This window comes from Myodes glareolus, chromosome X (genome assembly GCF_982192425.1).
Source record: "Myodes glareolus chromosome X, mMyoGla1.1, whole genome shotgun sequence".
Taxonomy (NCBI): Eukaryota; Metazoa; Chordata; class Mammalia; order Rodentia; family Cricetidae; genus Myodes; species Myodes glareolus.
In genome coordinates this window covers 132,146,789-132,165,888 of record NC_142053.1, presented here as the reverse complement: position 1 = coordinate 132,165,888, position 19,100 = coordinate 132,146,789, and the positions used below count along the sequence as shown (strand labels likewise).

Below are 19,100 nucleotides of genomic sequence, written 5' to 3'. Positions count from 1 at the left end.
GAGCTACACAGAAAGTGCTAGAGAAATTTCAGTTGGAGCCTGGGATTTATTTTTGTGCAAGTAAATCCCAGCACTCCAAGTTTGAGGCTAGCTTGGGCTTCAAAAAGACCCCATCTAAAAACAAAACAAAAACGGTCAGACTGGCCCACTCTCTGACTTGGTTTTTCTTCAGAGATTTTTCTCCAGCCATCTAAACTCAACAGGCAGTAGATGCTCCACTAATGCCTACCTCTATAAATGGCCATTCATTCGTGACTTCATTATTTATTAAATAGGTTTCCACACATGGCTTTTTAAATAATCCAGGCAGGGGGAGAAGGGACAGGAGGGCACACCTGCAGCTCTCCTACCTCCAGTACAGAATTATTTACACTTTACCACTGGACAATCCTGGCTCAGGAGGAGGCAGCAAAAGTTGGAGAGGGGGGACCCCAGGAGAACAAACAGTAGACTTATTTCCTCCATCCCATCCCCCCAAAACCATCCATCCCATCCTAGTCTCTGGTGGTGTCTGATGATGTCCATCTCCCATTCCTTCCCAAATTATGGAAGTAAGGTTCTTCTCACCAGAATAAGAGCACTTGGGATAACAATAGGGTCCCCTCACCAAAAAATAAAATAAAATAAAAATTAAAAAAGCACTGGGATACTAATTAATAGGGCTTAATAGGGTGTTACCTCCCCCAGAATAATCATTTCTGGGCTAAGGCAGGCAAGCAGCAACTGAATTGAGATCCCAGGGTAAGGGCCCTTTTACTAAAGAGCTGCTGGGGTATTTAAGGAAAGCACCCTTGCCCGAGTGAGAGCATTTGAACTAAGTGTCTAAGTTTGTGGTAGTAGTATAGGAGGTGCCAGTGTAGGGACTACAATGTCATAATAAGAATCATAGGGCCTAGAAGGGAAGGAATCCAACCAAATAAACATCCTTAACAGAACAAGAAACAAGTAACTCCCCCCTCCCAAATAAGGGACCACAGGTTCCGGGAGGAGAGCTCCTTCACAGGATTGGGATAGGAACTGGGCAGACTTGGCTATCTTCTGACCCCTGATCCTTATTCCCTGACCTTAGTAATACTGGATTTTTAACAACCTGTATAACCAGGTCAACAGATGTCCATCTATCCCTGTAGCATGACCATGGGATTCCAACCAGAGAGCCTGGCTGGGCCTAGGGAAGCAGGGACCAGGGTAAGGGGGCGGGGCTTCCTTTGGAGGGATTGATGGGCGCTTCTTCAGCTGGTGTTTGCATCCAGGGGTCCAGCAGAATCTCCTCCAGTGAAGGTCGGGAGCAGGGTTTAGGGGCCAGGCACCGGCGGATTAGGGCACAGCAATCTGTGGGGTCAAGAAGCACAAGGGAGATTAGCAGTCAGCAAAGGGTACCCAGTCCTGGGAGGAAGGAAGCCTGTGGGGTCAGTGAGGGCCTCACCTGGGGAGACATGAGCAGGAAAGTGGAGCTCAGCCTCCAGAATCTCCTGGTCTCTCTCGAAGGGAATGTCCCCACAGACCATGTCATAGAGGAGGACACCCAGTGACCAGACAGTAGCTGGGAGGGCATGGTACTGGTGTCGAGAGATCCACTCTGGAGGGCTATACACCCTTGTCCCTGCACACAAGCCAAGAATTAGATCTTTTCCCTGATGGTGCCCTTTGTCAAACCCTGTGTCCCTAGAAGTATGAACTGTAAATTAAAGGAGAGTATCCACTTGCTGGAGAGTACTGCTTCAAATTTAACAGTAGAGTCATGTCAGCAGCAAAACAGCTTAAAAAGAGCATTTCCAAGTTTAACACTAAGACTGTCTTATCAGAAGCAAAACAAACAAAAAACCCAACAACAAAAACCAACACCAACAAGATCCTCACACTAAAAAATAAGAGCCCAGAAGGTTAAGAAACTGTAACTGGGCTTGAAAATCAAGAACCTTAAAGGGTACAATTTAGGTCAAAGGTTACAAGGACAATCCAATAGTAAAGTTCAAAAGCCAGAAGAATTAAAGACTAAAAACAGCCCCCCCCGCATAAATTGTAGGGAAGAATCCTTACCATCAAAGTCCGTGTATGGTTCATCATGCAGCAGGGCGCCAGAACCAAAATCAATGAGTTTAATACAACCCCGGCACAGGTCTATCAGGATGTTCTCATCCTTGATATCACGATGGACAACTCCGCGAGCATGGCAGTGCTGGACAGCTGCCACTACTTGGGTAAAGAAGCTGCGGCTACGGCTTTCACCCAGTGGGCCCTTCTCTGTGATGTAGTCAAAAAGATCCTGGGCAGGCATAGGCCGTTCAAGGACCAGCATGAAGCCCTCTGGGGTCTCAAACCAGTCAAGCAGGCGTATCACACCTGGATGCCCGTTGCCTTCACCCACCTTCCACAGCAGTGCTACCTCAAGTGGGCAAGTGACTGAGTCTGACTGGGGTGGGAAGTGAAAAGAAAAAAAAAAAAAGAAGGTAGATGGTAAGTCTGAGCCCTACTGTCAATATAGCAGTTTATTTTCAGAGCACTGATTTTTGACCTTTGGAAGTCATCTCCCTTTCCAGTAGCCTTTCAAAGGCTCAAATCCATCCGAGTGAAATGAGCAGAAGCCATATACATCTGGCATGTAGCAGCTCAGTAAATATTTGAATAAGTTGAAATGTTTTCTTTCTTGGGGGGGAATGGGATTTGAGACAGGATCTCTACATAGACCAAGCTGGCCTGGAACTCAAGAGATTCACCTGCCTTTACCTCCAGAGTGCTGGGATTAAAGTGTGCACCACCATGCCTGGCCTTCAAACTTAAAATTTAAGTCCCTCTGCATAAGAACAATCATGGGATATATTTACCTGCCTTATTAGCCAACATCCAGATCAGGGCAGTTTTTATGCACACTAGATAATTCTATGAATGTTTCTAAATGGAAGTACTTTACAGGAAAGAGAGGCTAGCACTGAAAAGTAGTTAAATACTATTATTGTATAATTGTTGAAGGACTCAATATGCTAGATGGACAGAGCAGTTAGTAGAAGAGATCTAGCACCTACTGAATTCGAATAAATGTCGTACTTTGCAAAGTGCCTATAATTATGTCACTGCATAGATGTCCTCTGGCTTTTAAATTTTGTCTCATTTTTGAGACAGGATCTTGCCATGTAGCCCATGCTGGCCTCAAGTTCACGGAAATCGCTGGGCGGTCATGTTGCACGCCTTTAATCCCAGCACTCGGGAGGCAGAGGCAGGCATATCTCTGTGAGTTCGAGGCCAGCTTGGTCTATAAGAGCTAGTTCCAGGACAGGCACCAAAAACTACAGAGAAACCCTGTCTCGAAAATCAAAAAAGAAAAAAGAAAAAAAATCCACGGAAATCCTAGTGTCACAGCCTTTTGAATGTTGGGATTACAGGTGTGCACCACCAATCCTGGTTTTCATTTGTTAAAAACAGCTTACAGTGATTAACTGCAAAGGACTGAAAAATTAACTGGCACAGAGCAAACATTCAATGAACGCGATGTTTTGTCAGTCTTACTAATCAGTTCAACTAGAACAACTCAATAACACCCCGCCCCCCCGACAACTAAACAGGCAATGCCAAGGGTCTTGTTGCCTCAGGTGAGGCCCATTACAGGCCCACTAACTTGCACAGTCGCAGACAGGTTTTCTCACGAAGACGCAAATTCTTCGGCTACTGCGCAGGCTCGCCCTCCCTTCTCCGTCCCAGGGCCGGCATAGACTGTCTGAAATGCCCGCCAGGGGGAGCTCTTTTACATACAATTTGCCCAGACCCGCCCTGATGTCCGTTAGCTTTCTCGGGGTGGCAGAGGCAGCAGCCAGCATCACCATGACAACCAGTGACCTAGGCCCCTCCTTCCCCACCAGCATGTCTTGTGAACAGCCCCAGAAGCAGTGTTTGGAAGAAAGATGCGAAAGGAGAGTTTGAGAGGAGAATCCAGAGCTCTGGGCAAATTGAGGTGAAATCAGAACTATCACATAAAGGCAGTAAACATAGGTTGGTGAGGTTCTCACGGTTTCAAGGCCCAGGGAATACATCCCCTAGAAAAAATCAGGGGGTGAGTTCGGTGATGGAGTCCACGGGTCATGACGCACACCAAAGACACTCACCACGGTGGACCAGCCTAGCACACGGTTCCGGGAGATTACTTTGATGGCCACCTAGAAAAAATACTGAGATAAGGGGGCCAGCCGGTGATCCCAGACTCTTCTCAGTCTAGACCCTCTGCCCAATTCCAGTCTCTCCACGCTAGTAGTTCTAGTTCCCATACGTATCACACCCACTGGAGCTTGGATACCTATCCAGCAATCTGAAGGCCCCAGAATCGTGTTCACTCCATCCATCTAGCATCTTTACTCCTGAGCTCTTGTCGGGAAAGCATCAAGACCCCCTGAAATCCATAATGGAGCTGTATTTTTTTCTTTTGTTTTCTCTTTCCCACTGTCTCCCTACACCCCCCCACCCTGTGACGCTGGTGTTGAACTCAGTGTTTGTGGATGATGGACAAACGACCCACCATTGACCCATATCCCTACATTCAAATTCTAAGTTTTTTGACATCGCAAGCCCTCCTCCATAATTCTACCCATCTCCAGGACACAACAACTATGTATCTGAATTCTTGTTTTCACGACTCCACTCTTAACACCTACTCAAAAAAAAAAAACCCCACTTCCCCCACCACACACACACACACACACGTACACACGCGCGCGCGCACACACACACAAACACACACGCACGAACGCACGCACGCAAATACCATGGATCTTGGGGTCCAGTCCTGAAGATCTGCCCCCTTCCCAGTAGAAATACCCGGTCTTCCAGAATTCCTGCCCACCCCCATACCCACCTGGACTGCAGACACGCGCGCGCACTCACACATTCACACACACACACACACACACAGAGCAACCCTCCTCCTTATGATTCTACTACACATTTGCAAGCTCCCCACTGGAACAAGTGGCATCTCCGTTCCCCCCCTTTCCCAAAACACCTGACCCTCCCAGAACCCCTCTAGGGGATACCTGACGTCTATCCGTGACGCGGTGTCCCGCGAAGACGGTGCCAAAGCCTCCCTTACCCAGGAGGGGGCCAAGTCTGTATTCGGCCTCGAAAGCTGCCCGATTCTTGCCACCTACGCAAGCGGAGGCGAGGAAATCAGGGTGGCGGTGTACTCTGATCCCAGCCGTGACTTTCGCCCCCACACCGCCACCCATCATTCCAGTCCGCCCAACCTGCTTGTGACAGGGGACCTTGCGCTCACCTGGAGGCTGCGTGGGGGTTACAGGGGGCGAAGGAAGCCCCTGCAGAGGCTTGGTCAACATGGAGGAGGAGCTGCGTAGATTGAGCCCGCTGAATCCGCTGAGCCCGCAGGGCGTGGATGCCCGGGGCAGAGCGGCCGGAGAGCCAGGGCTGGGGGGCGCCAGGGTGGAAGGTAGGGAATCTGGTGGCCCGGAAGCGCCCGCAGACGGCGCGGCGTTAAGATTCGTCGCGCGCGCCAGCCCCAACGCTACTGAGCCGGGGCACGCGCCTCCCGGAGAGTCGCCCTGCGCGACAGCCCCGCCCACCTGGCTTTGATCAATCCGGACACGGCACCTGCTGTACCCCGGCCAATCGGAGCCAGTCCTTATTTGCATGCCACCATCAACGTTTCAAGTGTCCCTTATGCAAATACATGCCAGGTTCTTCCGCGGAGGCGGGGTCTGTATGCAAATGTGGGGGCGGGGGCGGCCGCGCGCGCGCACAGACACACAGACACACGCACTCGTGCACACGCACTCACGCACGCTCGAACAGGTTTTGGGAATCCCTTTGCGACAACCCCGTTTGTTTTGGTTGTTAGTGTGGTGGGGTGTGCGTACACACTTAAAAAAAAAAAAAGGGCAGCCTCCTTTCCTAGGATGCAGGTTTGCTGCCGCTGTCGCTTTTGCAGCCTTGGATCGGTGAGTAGACAACGCCAAACCAGCTTTTAAGAATCAAAGCCTGACCGGGAGGTTGTGGCGCACGACTTTAATCCCAGCACTCGAGAGGCAGAGGCAGGCGGATCTCTGTGAGTTTGAGACCCGCCTGGTCTACAAGAGCGAGTTTTGGGACAGTCAGGACTTGTTATCTCCGAAAACAAACAAAAAAAACCTAACAACAACAACAAATCAGAACCTGGAGCTAGGCAGGATCCTATGATGCAAGGGTGTTTCTCACCCAAGCTCTGACATCCTTTGCTTCAAAACTGTAACCAGGCCCTTATAGAAGAACTGGTCTATTATTCCATTATTCAGCGAAGGAAACATTATCAGCACCATGACTCGGAAGGGGAGCAGGGCCGTCAATGGCAGTTTGGCCCCTGTAGGGTGATTTTTTAAATCGCCATTATCCTACACAAACCTGCCTAGACTTAGCACTGGACCCAGTCAGGGGGTCTAGAATCTATAATGACAAGGCTTGGTTCTTGTGGGAACTACAACTTCCCTTGTTAAAGAGGTGGGATCTGAAAGGCTGAAGAAGTGAACAGCCATGTCTGTGTAAATATCCAGAGGGCCTCATGTCCAGGAAGACAGCCATACAACTCCAAAAATACATGGCAAGCTAGGCGATGTAGAGTACATGTGAAATTCAAGTCCTCTGTATGCTGAGTCACAGGAGGACCACCATCAATCGGCAGTCAGACTAGGGAACATAGTGAGAATGTGACTTAAAACCAAAAGCACTGCAGGTGAGATGACTCAGAGGGAAAGGGTATTTGCTACCCAAGTCTGCCAACCTGTTATGCGATCCCTACAAGTTGTTTTCTGACCTCCAGTTGTGTATGGAAGTCACATACCCACACACAGACATACAGAGGGAGGGAGAACCACCATGAAAGATAACAGTCAGATACATTCAGGCAGACTTGTTCTAGACCTAGATGCACATGAAGATACACCCAGAAAATAACATCCCAGAAACACGGTGATAAGACTTTACTTGTACTGTCCCATGGGACCACTGTCCCACCAGAAACTGACAAACCTGTTGCAAGCACACCACTACCACCAGATACCCACATTTACATACATAAAGACTGCCCCAGAAATGAGGGACCCAGATTCTGTCACGAGAATATACACAGATGTTACACACGTAAGCGCACGTGCACACACACACACACACAGCTCCAGAGCAGGCATGTAGTGATCTGAGCACTACATAGATAAGCAATGTCACAAAAATAGATCCAATCACATACACACTATCAGATAACGCAGTCTTATCACTGAAAGTATCCAGACAAACTACAGATGCACTGGCACTGACAGACCCACGCAAACATGCACTTCTCTCAGATACCAGACACAAACTGTCATAGGCAGAGTCCCACACTCAGTCACCATCTGACACACCTGGAAACAAGCCCTTATTGGACACAGACACATACACTCAGTCAGAGACACTGAAATACACAGAAACTGGTAGATTCACTGTGGCAATAGGACAGACAATACACACAAAGCACAACAGTTACATGTCATTTCCCTTAACTCATCCAACATTACTAGGTGTTTTACTGTGAGCCCGACAGGCTTTAGTGCAGGGGTAAATCTTAAGACACACACAAACAAGATAAGTAAGCATCACAGCCCCAGCCCAGAAGTTTATTTATAGTACAGTTATTGGGGATAGTTGTAGACAGAAGTGAGAATGTGAATGAGATCGATCACACAGGGGTTTCTCAGGTGACCCCTCTGTCTTAAAAGACAATAAGGTTGGTAGCTGAAGATAGGATTAGGGCAAATTGCAAGAAAAAGCCAAGAGTAGCAAGAGGCAGGCTGAGGCCAAATGGTACAAACTTACAAAATACGATAATACCCCCACCCCTAAGTCTGTTAATAACCCCAACATTTGTGCTCTAAGAATGTACCAGGTACTGTTCCCAGTAGTACATTATTGACCATACACATTCTCTGTCAATACTCACAAATCAGAGAGCATGAGGTAGCAGACATTAATCACCCCTGTAGTTGCAGATGGGGCACTTTAAACTCAAAGAGAGCCCAAAGTCACACAGCTAGAAAATGCAGATAGATTTGAAATCAACCCCCTCGGCGTGCTCATGCTTGACCATGTATTTCAGATACTCTGCAGCCGCCCACTGGGCAAACCACACCCTCACCTGTGGGGCTACCACACACAGCCTTCTGCAAGGACCCCACTGAGGCATGGTGGGGAGAATACTGTTTTGAGAAAATCTGAGGGTCAGCCAGCCTTCTCAACCTGGGCTTTACAAACCCTAGGAGGGATGGACAGAGGTGTCAACAGAATTTGGAAACAAACAACAATAAAAAAGGATTTAGCCACTTCATTCTCCAGCTTATAAAACCCAGTCAGGCAGGGGCCACCTCTGGCCACTTTCACTAAACTCATGTAGCTTGTTATCAACTGTTTTATTTCTTCATCAGGTTATCACAAAAATGAACATTAAGGTTGAGAGTGGAAATTCAGACAAAATTCAGTATGGCCTTTAGCCCAAACACAGTGCATAATTATCCCTTGGCTCCCATTTAGAAATATGGTTAGGTGGGAGTAAGGGCTTCAAAGTAGATTTGCTACTGAGGAAGTTTATGATTTTTGAGAAAAGCATCTCATTGTGTAGCCCGGCCGGCCTGCAACTCTACTATGTAGATCAGGCTGGCCTGAAAGTCATAGATCCACCTGCCTCTGCCTCCCCAGTGCTGGGTTCAAAGGCGTGACCCAGTTCTAGAAGAGGTTTCTTGTTGCTGGTTCTGTTAAACAGAATCCTGGTTATGTGGCCCAGGTTAGTTTCAACTGCCTAGGCTCTACATACAATGCACCTGGCAAGGAAGTTAATTTAATAAACAGATCAAAGATGAACCCCAGCCTACAGACAGCACCAACTGGAGAACAAGTAGAACTCAGGGCAAGCCAAACTCTGTGCTTCCCAGAGGCCCATCCACCCCTGCCCCATACAGAACAGAGTAGCTCAGGGAAACTGACATTTGGTTTTATTGTGCCAAGGACATTACAGACGGTGGATCTTGTCAACACCTGCAGGGCACGGGCGCCCCACCTGTGGAGGCTGCTCCCACTCCCTAAACTCAAATCTTGGGTAGCGGCCATGATCTCCAAAGATACCCCCACCTCAAGAGTCCAAACAGACTAGTGGTGGAAGCAAAAGGAATGCAGCAAGGTCAGGGTTCATTGTCCAAAGCCAGTCTGCCACCTGCAACCCTGCCACCTTCCTCTGAATCATATCCTTGACCCCTCCAAGGAGCTGGAGGCCAGAAGACAGCAGAAAATCATCTCTTTGCCTGCCCACCATGCCCCATGGCCAGCTTGACTGTCTCCAAACCGGAGATACCATTGTCAAGGAGCCAGTGTTGCCACGGACATAATTCTTGATTTTATAAGATAAAAGTACATTTCATAAAAGAAAATTTAATATGGAAGGCTCAGATTCTTGGGGTACTAGGAAGGAAAATTTCCCACTCCCGCCTGTCCTGTCACCACTGTGGCAGAGGCGCGACGTTTCTCTGATCTGTAAAGAAGGGTGAGCAGAAGACTCCCTTTGTCTCAGTGTCTCTCTTTTCGGGGGCTGCCTGGCTGCCGCATGGTCTGTCTCTGTGCCTCTCGCCTACCTTTGGCACCCTTTTCAGAGTCCCCTGTGGAATGCTGAGATGGTGCTGTGCAGGGGGGCAACAGGGCACATCAGCTGGCAGAGACCAGTGTGGTGGTGGCAGGGATGAGATGGATGGAGCGCATAGGTGGGCCAGCCAGAGGGAAGTGGAAAAGGAAAAGAGGAAACGAACGGAGGAAGCCAAGAGGGAAAAAAGCCAAAGAAGGCTGGGTGGCATCAAAGGGCAGGAGTGGAGGGGTCAGGTGATTGTGTCCAGTCCCTGGGTCTCCATCAACTCTTGTCTGGGGGTGGGTCTCTGTGCACTTTGTTTTTCTTCATACTGTCTAGGTATTCCTGTTGGGACACTGCCAGCACCGATGCTAAGATCTCGTCATCATCCCAATCGTTCAGACCTGCTGGGCAGGAGAGAGAAGAGGACAACGATGACTGGGGTCCTCAGCCCATTCTCCCTCATGCCTGTCTAATCCCTGGCTCTGGAAAATCCACCCAGGTCCCAATCACTCATTGGCTCCCTTAACTCTGTGAAACCCCACTGGACCCCTGTGGAGAAAACCTTTTGGGCCTGAAATTTTCCCTCATGCCTCTGATTTGGGAAGATGCTCAGGAGCTTCAAAAATCCTCCAGGCTCCCCCAGCTTCCAGCTGGCCCATCCCCTAAGGAAGCTTACCAAAGGCAGAGGGGGACATCTGCTGGATGAGGGCCCGGCACTCCAGAGCAGGGTAGAGGGACACTAGGGGAGATGTGGCCCGGTCAGCCCCTGATGAGAACTGACTGCTTGTACCTGAGGCAGATGAACAGTCTGAGGTAGGGCCCACCAAGCAGAGCCTCTTAGCCCAAGCAGGCACCCTGAAAGCAAGTCACTGACCTGGTGCACAGGGTGAAGGAGGTTTGGCAAGAGCTAACACAGTGCCTGGGGAAGGGGGCTTAATGCCTAGCTCAGCATGCAGTTCAGGGTGCTCAGGTGATGAGGCTGAACTTCGTTGCCTTGGAGACCGACTAGTCCATTCCTCCAGGCCACTGGAGGCTGCAGCTGTGGCTGAACTGCATGTGGCACTGGCTTTCCGGGGCTGCAGTAGGGAAGGAAAAGGTGATAAGGACCTACCCCTGCTATGATCCTCCTGTGCCAGAGTGCTTAGACCCCTTCCAGAGTCCTGGCTACAGTACAGCTTTAATGTACCGCAATGGAATAGAGGCAAAGTCCTAACCACTACCAAATCTTTGGAAGCTACTGAGAAACAATCACTACTCTTTTAAGAGATCTTGACTCCACACCACGACCACAGTACCTTCACCATGAACTACCTACTAGGCTTCTCCTCACTGGTCTCCAACTTCTACCCTTGCTTTCTAGCTTAGACTGTTTTACTCAGTAGTTAGGTGATCCTGTTAAGTCCTAACTCACATCCAATCCTTTTTCCTTTTCACTGTTTCTGCTTCATTCAGAGCAAAATCAAAGTCTTCTCCAGAGTTCACAAGCCCCTATCCAACCTAGTCCCACCGCCTAAATTTCACCCAATACATTCTGTTCAGCGCCAGGCTATGCCTGAGTTATACCAAGTATGGCGCCCTCACCTCAGGCTTTGCTCTGTCCACATACCCAACTAACGCAGCCCTTTCTCATCTCACCTGCCGAGGCCTACTCCATTAACTGTTTAATATTGAGAACTCAAACCAGCCCCACTCAAGTCTCATTCTTCCCCTGTACCAACTGTCCATTTTTCATCTACCATACCTCCAGCTAATTTATTCATTATGACTATTTTATTTCACTTTGAAAAACCGAGTAGCCTAAGGACAGGGACTTTGCCTGCTAGGGCCACAAACATATTCTGCTATACTAGGAATAGGACCTCCTGCTTCCTGGCACAGGCCTACAATAAATACTTGCTGAACAGATTATTTAGCTCTTGCAAACATTTAATCATTCCAAAATCCTCCTCAGATGCCTGCCTTCCCCCTCCCCACCCTAATAAGGCAACTGGTTGAAACCACCACCCCTCCTGGTTTTGTACAGCCAGGGTCACTGGCCCCACCAATGCCTTGTCTTCCTCGACAGACAGGATCATTGAAGGCAGTGAAGGAAAAGGTTTTACATCCTCAGTACAGAATGCAGCATGCAAAGGGTTTAAAAAAAAAAAAAGCTGGTCTCTTTGTAGCTACCCATTGTTCCTTTGTGCCACCAGCAGTGGTGGCTGCTCTCCTTTGTCTCTTAAAAGCTGCTCTCCTTTACTTCTTAAAAGCAAGTGCTGAGAGTTCCAAGGTACGATGCCAAGACTAAAGACGAGATGAGTAACCGATGGGGCTGGGAGCTTCCCTCTCCCATATTTTATCCCTGTTCATTAGGGGCCAAAAGATAAGAAGTAACAGGTCTTGGTCAGGCCAGTCACAGAGTCCATGACCCACCTGGCTGGGTCCCCGGACCTGGCGGGCCTGTTTCTCCTGATCCCTCAGCCACTGCAGGTAGGATTCTCGAGCCACCTGCTCCTCTATGGCCTCATTTGTGGCCTCCCAGTCTGTGGCTCGTTTCTTGTCTTCCAACATTTGTTGTTCAATCCATGATTCCTCTGATGTCTTTATGGCATTCTTCATCAAGGACTGTTCTGCAAACTGCCAGGAGAGGAACAGGGATGTGGGGTGATGCTCTGAACCTAGGCAAGAGCCTGAATGGGCTCAGGAAGGTAGGCTTACAGGCCTTAGCAAAAACAACATAAGAAAAGTTATTTTTACAAAGTACTCCTCAGCAGATTGTACAGATTGGTAACTGGAGGAAAGCAGGCCTAGATGATAAGACCTGACATTCTGAATTCCTATGATTAGAAATGCTGGCTCAACCCCAAGACACCTCAAGTGAAGCACTAAGTCTGGGGATTAAAGGGGCTCTTCAGTCTAGGCCTTAATTTAAAGAAGCCTCACCTAGTAACAGCTCTATTTCACAATGCTGAAGCCTTTCTCAAAATTCACAGGACAAAGGAAAGAGATGAACAGAGAAGTGAACTGTACAGACATGGAGTGGAGGCAGGAGTCAAGCATATATGAGGCTGGGTGTGGCTATGTGAGGGATGAAGGGTCAGTATCAGCATGGTGTGGGTGCTAGGACACTGTATGAGAGAACTTCATGCCAAGTTTTAAGATACTACAGCATTATTTATTTGTTTGTTTGTTGAGACAGGGTCTTGCTACATGGCCCAGTCTGATCTTGAACTCACTATGTAGGCCAAGCTGGCCTGGAATTCATGGCAATCCTCCTGCTTCAGCCTCCCAAGTGCTGGGATTACAGGCGTGAGCCACCACATCCAGCGATATGACACTAATGAAATAATAGAGAACATCAAAGTATATTTCAGGAATTAAGTGTAAATACTGCTTCATAAAGTTTTAGTTAATGTTCTTTTTCCCCCAAAACAATAGCTTTGGTATGCAACCCAGATTAGCTTTGAATTCACAATTCTCCTTTCTCTGCCTCTGGAGTACTAGGATTAGAGGCATGTTCCACCATGCCCCTAGCAAGTTTCTCTCCTCTCTCTCTCTCTCTCTCTCTCTCTCTCACACACACACACACACACACAAATATATGTATACTAAATAATGATGTACAGCATATTTTTCTGTCATGTAGCATACTAGGGGAAATGTATGTATAGAAATGTTAGATTGAGTCAATTAAAAACTAGGCAGCTATGGTCTGTCTGGCTCAGTGCATACACAAAACATGGATTCAGTCGGGTGGTGGTGGGGCAGACCTTTAACCCCAGCACTCAGGAGGGAGAGGCAGGCGGATCTCTGTGAGCTTGAGGCCAGCCTGGTCTACAGAGTGACTTCTAGGACAGGCTTCAAAATTACAGAGAAACCCTGTATCGAAACACAAAAACAGCAACAAAACATGGATTCAATTCCTAGCACTACAAAATGACAAAAATGAAAGTAGGTAAGCAATCTAACCACAGAGAAAGAGATACAGAGATGGTATGTGGACACGTTAAAAGACACTCAGGCTGGGGTATAGTACTAAAACAGTGTTCAACACATTGTTACCAATTCAAATAAACCTAAAACTTCCAAGAATGGCTAAAATACAAAAAAGCAGTGTTAGGAATTTTTCCTAACACGAGCTCTCTGCTGACGCAAATTCCCAATCAAGCCAAATCAAAACAAGCCAAATTAAAAAATATCCAGGTTTAATGGGAGTCCTGTGCTCTCAGGTGGTCCCAGGGGAAACCGGGAGGCCACAAACAGGACCACCAGGAGGAAGGAAAAAAGACCGCACAGTCCTCTTTTCCTCTTTTCGGAGTTCACTTAAATAATCTGTGGTAGTGGCTCTGGGGTGGGGGGGTGTCAGGACCTGGCCTGCTGGGATTTGGAGTCCAGATCAATACAACTCTCAGGCCTGGGGGCTGGAATAGATAGATGCAAGGGGCTGGAGTCTACGCTCCCAACTTAAGTAGGAAGATCAATTCCTGGGAAAGTGAACTTTCATTCATTGTGATAAACACACAAACACACAAAATCAGTCCACTTCATACAAAGCCTGGCAGTTCCTTACAAATCACAGTATAGTTTTGAAATTCTGAAATCCTGCTTCAAGATTGTAATACAACTAATCATAAAATTTAAGTTCCCACAAAAACCTGCACACAGCAGTTTGCAGAAGCTTTATTAATAATCATCTAAACCTGGAAGCAACCAAGGATATCTTTCAATAGGTGAATGATTAAACAAACTGTGTGCCTCCACAAATGGAACAGTAAGTGATAAGAAAATAGCTAACAAGCCATGAAAAAACATGGACGTTTAATGCATACTGCTACCTGAAAGCAGCATTTTGAAAAGGCTACATACTATGATTCCATTACATGACTTTCTGAAATAGGGAAAAACAGAGTCAATAAAGGATCAGTTGCTGATGGGGAAAGAAAGAGTGGGGAACCTTCAGGGGCTAAAACTATTTGAATGATTAGGTGCCTAAAATAGATGCACTTTGTTGTTATGCATCTGTCAAAACCCAAGGAACTTTACAAAACAAAGACTAATCCTTAATGTATGCTAATCGCTTTTTAAAGATCAGTTAAGAAGTGAGGCGCCCAGTGACAAAAACCATCTTACAAATGTATGCAAGGACAAGCAGGTGGTGGCCTCAGGCATTTAGGAAATGAATAGACTCAGTAACACTAAACATAAAAAGAACTGGGCTTATCACTGGACTCCAGGGGGTCCAGTTAATGAGTCTGCCCCAGTTTATAGATGTAGATGTAAATGACTGGTGGGTGGTGGGTGAAGTTTTCTCAACTTTAAAGTGGGAATTTTACTCATAAAACGGGGAAGGCAGCAAGAATGAGTCCTGTGATGGAGGGATTTTAACTGGAGACATCAGCAGTAACTCTGTGTTTAGGTTAACATAAATTCAGGGAGATAGCTATAATCCTCATTCCTTAAGTGTGATTTTCTTCATTAACAATACAGTATTCAAAAGGTGGGAAACTTAGTCCTACTTCTGTCAGATGATCAAAGACAACATCAACAGTCACGATCTTATTCCTAAAATATACTTGATATATTGTTCTGAGAACAGCACTTAATCTTAGTGCTTTCCCTCCCCAAACCCAAAATCTGGGTTTAAATAATGATAACAACCTCAGAAAGAGAATTTCCCTGTAATACCTTTAAATGGTACTCCTTAAAATTCCGAAAGTCAATAAAAATAATAAAAAAAATTCCAAAAGTCATCAAAACAAGAGAAAGGAATGAGGCAGGAACTTGATAGGAATGTATTACCACTGCGTCAAACACTATGAGAAATGTACCAGAGTCTCTGTGCCTTGGGAGGAAGGAACTAGATGGAAACTCTGTGTACTGAGAAAACGATTCTGAAGGTTGGCAAGATAGCTCTGGGAGTAAGGGTGCTTGTGCCAAGCCTGATGACCTGAATGAGTTTAAACCTCACAGGCAGAACTGACTCCTACAAGTTGTTCTTTGACCTTCACACACCCCTACCTGAAATAGATAAATGTAAAAAAATTTCAACAATTAAGTCTATTAATTAGAGAAACTTTTAAGCATTCCTCCAATTTTTTTTTTTAAAAAAGGAAATAGTCAACCCAGGAAAAGTTATAGATGAATTTTAAATAGTATTAAGTGGGGGGGGGGTGTCATTCTGGTAAAGCTACATACATATTGCATAATTCCCAAGATATGACATTCTAGAATAGACAAAACTATAGAGTGGGTCCACAAATCAAAAAAAAAAAAAACAATGAAATTCTTTAAAATTTGTTAAAGCCACAAGAAGTCAAAGGGAACAATCAAATGTTAGATAGTGTCCTGGGTAGGATCCCGAAACAGAAAAGGCTCACCAGGAGGTGAAATAAATGAGGAAATGTGAATAAAGCGTGGTCTTTACTTAATGTATCAATACTGATTTGTTAATGATGACAAATGTACTCCATTAATGTTAATCATAATGTGGCATACGGAAACGCTAATAGTCCTCACAATCATTCTGCAAATCTAAACCTTTTCTACAGTTTATTAAAAAGCAAAACAGGTCCTCCAACCCCAGGATTGGAGGGTATGTTAATTGCTAGTGTGTTTCTTAAGATGAGGCAGGACCACCTTCTGTTCGTAGGAAGTGAGACTTGAATAGAGGATTTCAAAATCCCCAGGAGGGGATAGAAGGAAGACAGAGAAGAGGGAGGAGAGGGGGTGGGGAGGAGAGGGGGTGGGGAGGAGAGGAAGAAGGGTTAGGAATAGAAAAAGCAACCTAGAAGAAGGGGGAGAGGGAAGGTCAAGGAACAGGATGAAAGGAGGGAGGAAAGAATAGGGAAGATGAGAGGAGAGAGACTATGAGAATGAATGATTTCTGCCAGGAGATGCGGGAAAATGAAATGCCATCTTCTGACGTTTATTAGGTCTCAGGCCTATGGGAAGTGCTTTCAGTATTGGCCCGACCTATACAATCTGCCCCCAGGGTCCATTCCAGTAAGCTGTATGTGGGTCAGGGCTACACACCAGGCCCGTGACCCCAACTGTCTCTAACTGCTATGAAGTTGGAGAAGGTCCTTGTGCAAGCCTGGCTACCAAGGACAAGGTATCCTAAGAGGCCACTCTCAACAAGCATAAGATGAGTGAGCCAACTCATGGACAAGCAAATCAAAACCATAGAATGAGTTCTGATCAACAGTAACTCACTAATTTTATATACAGGTGAGACTTCAGGAGAGACTCAAAGAGGAGAGAGGATATTTTGTGGGCTAAGGGCAGAACCAACACTCTGTAAAATACCCATGGCATAGGGACCCACTTACCCCTGGTTTAAATGATGGCAGGCCCAACCCTACACCAATAGTGGCCTTGTTAGGATTCACCACTGAATTATAGTGGATATTCCGGTGGTAGCTGACACGGATGGGTTCATCTTCATTTTGATGGATCCCATGGAATGTGTTGATAGGTTCTGCAGAGAAAGAGAAGGAGGGAGCATCCACAGGGGACCCAGTATGGTTGGCTCTGATGAAGCACCATTAGTCCCTCATCTACCCACTACAGAAGTACCTGTGCTATATTGATACACCTCCACAGGACGGTTGTACATCTCTGCCATAGCCTGCATCTCAATGTGGTTGCCATGGCAGTTGTTTTTCCTCTTGCGATTGATATAGGTCGTGAAGTCTTCTGTGACATAGTTGGAGAAGTAGTCAGCATTCTTCATCTGTAGAAGGGATTAAAAATTAAGGTCTGTGTACAAAGGAGATTCTCTTACCCTCCTCCTGTCCCAAGGCCTCCCCAGGATCTCACCAGATAGTCCATGCAATGTTTTCGTACAACCTCATGCATGTCCTGGTCTCCATACACCTGGTCAGCTGGGGGTGCGGGGACAAAAGAAAGGAGAGGATGGAGTTAGAGTTGTCATCACAAGAGTTCTGAGTTACAGAACATCATTCATTAGAGGAAAGACGGGCTGAGGGACTAGGGAAAGTCCCTTTTCTACACCAAGCCCAGAGAGGTCTTTTGTGTGCTATAATGGAGTGGTGGTAAATGGCAAGCAAGGTCTGCACACATAAACCAGGTGTGGCGGTGCCATGTCTTTCATCCCAGCCCTCAGGATATAGAAGTGGGATGATCAGATTATCTTCATCTACAATGTAAATTCATGAGACTGTCTCAGAAAAAAAGGAACCAGGTCAGACAATCTTGAAGAATGAGAGAGCATAGGGGTATAAATATTAAGTATAGCACAGTCAATGGCCAGCAAAATGACTCTGGATAAAGGCACTTCCTCCAAGCCTGATGCATGAGACTCACATAGTTGAAGGAAAGAACCAATTCCCTTACATTGTCCTATGACCTCTCTACATATATATGCCCTGTGGCATGACACCGCAATCTCCATACCCACCAAGAAATAAAAATGTAGTAACAAAAGATTTTAAAGTGACAATGTCAAACTAGAGGTTTCCTCAACAAGTAAACTGGCCTTTGTCAATTACAAGTACAAAGTAGGGTAGTAAACACTTATAATCAAGGCTGAGTCAAGGGAATTGCCAAGGTCAAAGACAAACTAGATCACGGAGTGAGACTCCATTTCAAATCAAACCAAACCAAACCCTACATTCAATGCCTACCACCACTGCCACAAAAAGCACAAAAACCACCATGCCCCACCATGATTAGAATCTTTTTGTTTTGTTTTTCAAGATAGGGTTTCCCTGCCTGTAGTCCTGGCTGTCCTGGAACTCTTTGTAAACCAGGCTGGCCTTGAACTCAGAGATCCACCTGTCTCTGCCTTCTGAGTGCTGGGATTAAAAGTGTACAATACTATTACCCAGCTATGATTAGAATCTTAACCAGAAGAAAAAGAAGAAAAATACTTACTCTGCCAAATAATAACTAGTAGGTTAAGTAGCCAGAGAACTTGTCTCTGGCTTGACTCTCTGGTTACCAGACAGGTATGACCTGGCAGGTCTCTATTGAACAATTAAGTATGAAGTGGTAGAACCCCTCTATTACCCAGTTCATCAAAGGTGTACACAGACTGATTACACAAGGCCTCTACTGAAAGTAGAGGGCAGCTCACAGCTAAGCGCACTGCCAGCTCAGGACCTGGTATAGCAAAAGAAATTGGAAATAGTCTGCTGAGCAGCCATATAGGCTGAAGCACGGAAGCAGAAGTCTCTTCTCCCATAACGTGGGTCTGAAGATAAGACAAGCCTGACTTTCACTAGCTGTCTTGAAAAAGGGAATTTCCCTGTGTTTCCCCAGAGGTTCACTGCACTGATGGGATCCCCCTGGGGCTCAGGGATGCTAGAAATGGGAGCGTGCCCACCAGTCAGGCCTGGCAGTCTTTTCTCTGAAGACTTGCCAGCAGGTCTTCACTGCCTTCTGATTCCCTCCATGAGGGTTCTGTACGGTACAGAAACAAAGGCTGCACTGAGAAAGAAAGTGGGCAGCTACATACAACAGACTCAACTCATCCTAGAGGTGAAGA

At 46.6% G+C, this 19,100-nt stretch overlaps 2 protein-coding genes across 7 annotated transcripts in view; both read right to left on the bottom strand.

The window, feature by feature from the left end:
* Positions 1-248: 248 nt before the first annotated feature.
* Pim2 (Pim-2 proto-oncogene, serine/threonine kinase) lies at positions 249-5,645 on the bottom strand. Its single transcript, XM_087903150.1, has 6 exons — positions 5,258-5,645; positions 5,019-5,128; positions 4,098-4,148; positions 2,041-2,413; positions 1,427-1,603; positions 249-1,332 (listed from the first exon to the last, which is right to left on the bottom strand). The coding sequence occupies exons 1-6, from the start codon at positions 5,628-5,630 to the stop codon at positions 1,169-1,171; spliced, it is 1,248 nt and encodes a 415-aa protein (XP_087759276.1). The 5' UTR covers positions 5,631-5,645; the 3' UTR covers positions 249-1,168.
* Positions 5,646-8,968: 3,323 nt separating this feature from the next.
* The window catches only part of Otud5 (OTU deubiquitinase 5), a 30,834-nt gene continuing 20,702 nt past the window's right edge, over positions 8,969-19,100 (bottom strand). For 3 of the 6 annotated variants that reach the window (XM_085684577.1, XM_085684574.1, XM_085684576.1), the window contains exons 4-10: positions 17,411-17,475; positions 17,168-17,324; positions 16,921-17,069; positions 12,026-12,229; positions 10,488-10,689; positions 10,290-10,403; positions 8,969-10,017 (exon numbers count right to left, since the gene is read on the bottom strand). In XM_085684577.1, coding sequence (XP_085540703.1) covers positions 9,893-10,017; positions 10,290-10,403; positions 10,488-10,689; positions 12,026-12,229; positions 16,921-17,069; positions 17,168-17,324; positions 17,411-17,475 — 1,016 coding nt within the window. In that variant the 3' untranslated portion in view covers positions 8,969-9,892. The remainder of the gene's footprint in view (positions 10,018-10,289; positions 10,404-10,487; positions 10,690-12,025; positions 12,230-16,920; positions 17,070-17,167; positions 17,325-17,410; positions 17,476-19,100) is intronic. The other 3 variants (XM_048461491.3, XM_048461492.3, XM_085684575.1) reach the window with 2 other exon arrangements.